The sequence below is a fragment of the Chenopodium quinoa genome, unplaced genomic scaffold (assembly GCF_001683475.1).
Source record: "Chenopodium quinoa cultivar QQ74 unplaced genomic scaffold, ASM168347v1, whole genome shotgun sequence".
Lineage (NCBI taxonomy): Eukaryota > Viridiplantae > Streptophyta > Magnoliopsida > Caryophyllales > Amaranthaceae > Chenopodium > Chenopodium quinoa.
Genome location: NW_018742372.1, coordinates 76,236 through 82,228, shown reverse-complemented (window position 1 = coordinate 82,228; position 5,993 = coordinate 76,236). Strand labels below are relative to the sequence as shown.

The window sequence follows — 5,993 nt, the reverse complement described above, 5'->3', positions numbered from 1 at the left end:
CCGGGCGCGGAGTCCCTCGGCTTCCTTGTCCGCCTCCTTGAGAGGCGCCAGCTCAGCTTTGAGGTCCTTTACAGACTTCTTTAGCTCCAAGATCTTCGTCCTGACCGCCTCTAAGTCCTTCTTCACGTGCAAAGTGGCAGACGCCTGGTAATACATTATGTCAATGGTCAGAATCTCGTTTTGAGCTATCTGGAACATAGCCTTATCAGAATCAGAGGCGGCCATGGTCTTCGCAACTTTTACCTCTAATTTGTTCTTTTCGGAGATGGGTTTGCGGAGACCATACACTCGCAGCTTAGGCTGCACTCAGCCAAAAACAGTCGTCAGTTACAGGCGACCAGGCAAATGTTTAAACAACAAAAAAGAACTTTTTGTTAAGTATACCTCGGCCAGGAGAGCCAGGATGGCTTTAAGGTTAAGGGTGCCGACTCCCTTAAAAGACTCCCTGTCCTCGATAGGGATGGCCTTCAGCATGGACTTAGTCATCTGAACCAGGTCTGGCTCTTGAGGGGCATCTGCAAAGTAGACCCTGATTAATACGAAGCATAAAAACAGAAAGCAAGCCAACTGATTTCAAAGGAGTCGGTTGCTTGATAAAACTTGGGAGATTTGGACAAATTATACCTCTCGCCGCCTCTTTCTCTCTTAGAGGCCGGTTGCTCCCAGGGGTAGCCGCAGTTCTTCCCCTGCTTTGGGGAGTCCTTCCTTGCCACTCGGCCACATGTCTCCTGGAGTTGCCAGGAGTCGACACATCTTCAGTCGTCTGTTTCCTGACTTTGGGATCCAGCTGGGTAGAAGAAGAAGGTCTGGCTAAGTCGCTCTGCAACACAAGTCATTGAGTCATAAACAGGCGACAGATATAAAAAGAAATTGTGCTAAGTTAAAGTAGCTCACCCTGGGCGCCTATTTGGCAGGCGACTCCTCAGTGGACCGCTTGCCCAGAATGGCCGCGCGGTATTGAGCGACTACTTTCTTGGAGGCCGAGATTTTTTCCATAGCTTTATCTGCAAAAGATGAATCAAATGGTTACACACTGAATCAGGCAAATCTTTTAAGACACTCTAATAGGCAGTCCACTACCTCTCGCCATCTCCCCGCTAAGGCCGCAGGCGGGCAGATATGTAATTTTGAGGGATGAACTCCCTCACCCCAGTCTCGGGGTTCACCTATATATCAACTTTGAAAAGGCCTCAATCTAGGATCTTCTCTTTTACTCTTTGAGGAATAGGCTGCAGATCAGATCCGCCTGTCAGGTAAGGTGGACTGTTCTACTTATTGAACTTCTTGTTCTTGACCTTGTCAAAGTGGGAGACTATGTAGAAGGTGTTCCTCCAATCCTTCCACTTGTTCTCCTTCCCCATGGTCATCATGTAGCCCTTGTGGCTAGTCAGCTGGAACCAGCCGGTCCCGCTTGTTTTTGGGGTCCGACTGAGATAGTTCATGTGAGCGAATGCTTCGAAGTTAGGCTCTACTTCATGCATCTCACAACCGGCAACATAGCCTAAAATATTGAACCATGAGTTTGGTGCTAGTTACCAGACTCCCAGCTGGTACCCATCTAAAATCCTCTCTACAGCCGGATGTAGAGGAAATCTCAAACCAGCTTTAACAGCCGCCTCATAGCAGCCAAAACACTCGTCCTTGTAGCTGGACTTCTCTGTCCATACTATAGTATCCTCGACATTCGGCACTCTAAGGATGTAACCATGACCCATAATGTGGTCAGCCCTAAAATTTCCAATTTTTTCAGACATTGCCTTCCGCCTGCCTTTGGGAACGTGGCAGTAAAACGGGGCATACATGTCTCTTTGACTTGCAGACGGCTCCGCCCAGTTCTCTCCTTTTTCCACTGAATGACTTTCTCTCGCCGCATGTAGCCGAGAGTGCTTCTCCTCAGAGTCGTTAGAGTATTGACTGGAGGTGTTGGGCTCAGAGTCATTGCTCTTGCTCTCGGGCAAAGCGGCCGCCTGCCTGGATAGATCAATGATAGGAGAATCATTCTGTACCTCCTCCCTTGATTCTACCAAGATAGAATCACTTGGGGTGCTTGGGGCGCCTGGAGGCACGTCCGAGATCTCGCTAATAGGCGCATAAAATGAGGAGCCGTCTGAATTTGTTATCCTGGTCGTTCTCTTTGTTCTGGCCATGGTGTCCTGCACAGACACATAGACAGTCGGATTTGGGGCAGTTTGCAAAAGGTGGTCCAGCATGGGGCAGTCGGCACTCCTAATTCTAGATTCAGCCGTCCCCGGTGACCGGCTGATCACTAACCTAGGTCGTGCCGTGTGCTTTTGGGCTACCATTTTTGAAAAAAGAAAAAGCAAAGACAAAGTGCAAAAGAAAACAGGCGGTTACCTTTGAGTAAAGAAGTCTGAACTTTTAAAATATCGGGCGGCTGAAGAAGCAGGCAGTCTGAGATCAGGTGGTCGGAAAGCAAGCGGCAGTCGTCCAAAATTTCAAAGCAAAAGTCCAAAGTTCTGTCTGGAAAAAATTCTAGAATGTCCAAATGATTTGGACATCCCCTATTTATAGGGAGGGAATTTCAAGGGTAAAAAAAAACGGTAGAAAACCGTTAGCCAATCAGAGCGTGACATCTGTCACAAGCGCCACGTGGCAAGCCACGTCACCCCTGTGAGGGGCAAATGATTAGGGGATTTTTCCCCGCCACGTGGACCACTCAAGCTCTGCCACGTGTCCTCCACGTGGATCAATCAGAGTACGCCACGTGTCACCTCGCGAGAAGTCCAAGGTGGATCAATCGGGCCACGACACGTGGCAAACAGGTAGCCAACCAGGAAATTGGCCTCTAACAGCCCAAATTCCTAGGCAAAGCCCAGTCCGTCCTAGATTTACAGAAACCTAGTACTGAGCACGTTTTCCAACACCCTATAAAAGGGAGATGTTCCCCCTCGGGAACACACAATTAATTCACATTCACATTAACTCACAATCAGAGAAAGTCAGACACTTGACACCTCGAACTGAGCAATTACACATTGCAAATACTCTCTTGGAATCCAAGAGAGACCCTTTACTTTCCGCACTTTACTCCTCAAACACGTTCTAACTTGATCGTTAGAGGCGAAATTACCACCCATAGGAGTCTCCGTTGTTTGGAAGGAACGGGCATCCAGAGGTTAGTCTTGGAATTCTAACTCTCCCGTAGGACATCAAAAAACCCCGAAACATTATTATTCGTAATTTTTTTTCAATTTTGATAAAATGCAATACTCTGTAATTGAACATTAATAATGCGACGATTCTAACAAATATCGATTATATTTAACTAGTTTTGGTGTCTTAAAAAAAAAAAAAAAAAAAAAAACTAGTTTTGGAAAAAAATACCCGTCTAAAATGAGCCGGGTCGAGTATATGTGAAGACCCAATTCTCCTATTTTTCCCTCATTTTTGTATAAAAACCTAAACCCTATTTTTGATCCTCTCTCTCATTTGGCCGCTAAGAGCTTCACTGACGGTACACCCTCTCTTTCTCTCACACCTCTCCTCCGTCCCTCTCTTTCTCTCACCTCTGCTATACTGACCCTTGTTATTGCAGATCGACGAAAAAGCAGAAACCCAGGAGAGAGAAAATGAGTCGAGGAGCAGCAGCAGGAGGTGCCAAGGGCAAGAAGAAGGGTGCATCCTTCACCATTGACTGTGCAAAGCCTGTCGAAGATAAAATCATGGACATTGCTTCTCTTGAGAAGTTTCTTCAGGAGAGAATTAAGGTCGGCGGTAAGGCCGGTGCTCTCGGTGATTCCGTTACTGTTACTCGTGAGAAGAACAAGATCACCGTCAATTCTGATAGCAATTTCTCCAAGAGGTTTCATTTTTTCCTCTTTTATTTTTACACTACTATTTTTATTTATATAATACACTAGTGATTTTGATTTTGATTTTTTTCTTTTGGGAGAAATTGGTGAGGTTTTAGCCTTTTAGGGTTTTAATTGATTTGGTTACGTTATTGTTGGACAAGTTTAGATTTTTAGGTAGTTTTCTTTGATATTCTGTTATTTATTCACTTTTTCAGAAATTCATGTTTGTGATGCTATGTATCTTTATGTGCCTGTGTTATTGTGGTCTGTTTCCTTGCTTTATGTCCTGTTATCGATCTAAATTATTGATGGGTAAACTGACTATAAATGGTGCGGATAGGAGTTTAGATTAGTTTTTTTTAGTGATTGATTATTCTAATTTTAGGGTTTTTACTTTATTTTATTTCAGGATTTGTGCAATTGACATGTTAGGTATTTTTGTATCAAGTTCTGCATTTTAATCTTAAAAAGATAGATTGCTGAATATATGCCTGCATTTTATTGTTGCTGAATATATGCTGCATTTTAATCCTATAACATGTGCTACATTTTAATCCTATTAAGTTTGCTGAATGTATACTGCGTTTTAATCTTATTAAGATTGCTGAATGTATGCTGCATTTTAATCTTATAGAGATTGCTGAATTTATACAGTGACCCTGATCGTTTAATTTAGGTTCATGTCATCTGTTGGCTGTTGCCCTGCTGTACCATTTTGAACTTCATCTTTACCATGCGTTCAGTGTGTAATTGATGTTGGCGCGTTGAAATCTCAGTAAATGAACTTGAAAGATGGTTGACGTCCTTTTTATTCATTTTTATGCCGATGACCTGCTCTATTGTATTACCTCGAGCTTCTTCTTGACCCTATGTGCTTGGTATTATATGAGTAACATTGCCTGGTGTTGCTGTTTTCGCCTTCTTTCTAGGCCAGCTGTTTGAAGTGGTGTTTAATTATTGAGATAAATGAACTTGAAAGATGGTTGATGTATCTCCTGTGAGCAAGATCTTTTTTCATTTTGTGTCTTCACCTCTGTTATACTACCTTGAACAAGTTCGGTAATTTACGCGTCACATTGCTTGTGTTGCTGTTTTTGCATTCTTTTCTAGTCTGTGTTGTAGAGTTTAGCTACACTTGAATGAACTTATTCTGTATTGTATTGTAGAAGCAGATGTTAAAAGTGATGTATGAACCTTGATAGGTGAATGCCTGTTTTACTTTTGAGTAATCTTGGTTTGAATTTATTTTCAGGTACTTAAAGTATTTGACAAAGAAGTACTTGAAGAAGCACAATGTTAGGGATTGGCTTCGTGTCATTGCTTCTAACAAGGACCGTAATGTGTATGAGTTGAGGTACTTCAACATTGCTGAGAATGAGGCTGAAGAAGAAGATTAGGACTTCAGAAAAAAGTTTTGAGCTATCGGATTTTCCTTGTGTGAGATTTCATAATTTTGGAAGGAAAAACGATTCTATGCATTTGACACCGTATCACTTGAGATTTTTTTTTACAACACTTATTTTGGTTTTTATTTAAAATTATCTGCATGTCTTTAGTTTTAATTTCTGGAATCTACCAACTGTGCCATACGTTCTGTGGTTAGAGTTAGCAATTACTATGAAGAGTAGGAAGAGTTTTATTGTAGATTATTATGTGATTTTATCATGTTATCTGTCATGGTAGCTTGTTTGCTTTCTTTGAAGGGACATAGGTTCTTGGTAGTTTTTTTAAATGTTTGTGAAACATTGTTTATTGTGTGTTAACATGCTCTTGTGTTATTGTGATTCTTGATTGGTACACCTGGTCCAAAATGACAGTGCCTATCACATAAAACGCAGGGTGCTTTCAATCCTAAAAAAGGGGGAAAGAACACGAACATTAACTAACCAAAGAACTGTGTACTTTCTCTGTTATGTATTATCTGCAACAAACATTGCAGCATGTTTCCATTTATTCTCTGCTACTTTTTTTTTTTTTTTTTTTTTTTCTATTTCTCTCTAACCTCACATGCACTATGTACTTTCATCAACTTTCTTTATTTCGTGAAAATACCCAAATAGACTCTTAATTAAGGAATAGAGGGAGTAGTACGTAAACTAATACTACAATTGACTTGACGAGAGTAGGCTAGGAGCTGTTTGACTTGGAGTCCTTGGAGGAGTGGTGGCTATAGTTTGG

At 42.0% G+C, this 5,993-nt stretch overlaps 1 protein-coding gene across 1 annotated transcript; it reads left to right on the top strand.

Moving 5' to 3' along the window:
- The first annotated feature begins 3,363 nt into the window (after nt 1–3,363).
- LOC110696558 (60S ribosomal protein L22-3) lies at nt 3,364–5,547 on the top strand. The gene is made up of 3 exons (XM_021873900.1): nt 3,364–3,475; nt 3,557–3,823; nt 5,068–5,547. Exons 2-3 carry the CDS (start codon nt 3,591–3,593, stop codon nt 5,210–5,212), a joined length of 378 nt encoding a protein of 125 aa, XP_021729592.1. The 5' UTR covers nt 3,364–3,475; nt 3,557–3,590; the 3' UTR covers nt 5,213–5,547.
- Nucleotides 5,548–5,993: the final 446 nt, after the last annotated feature.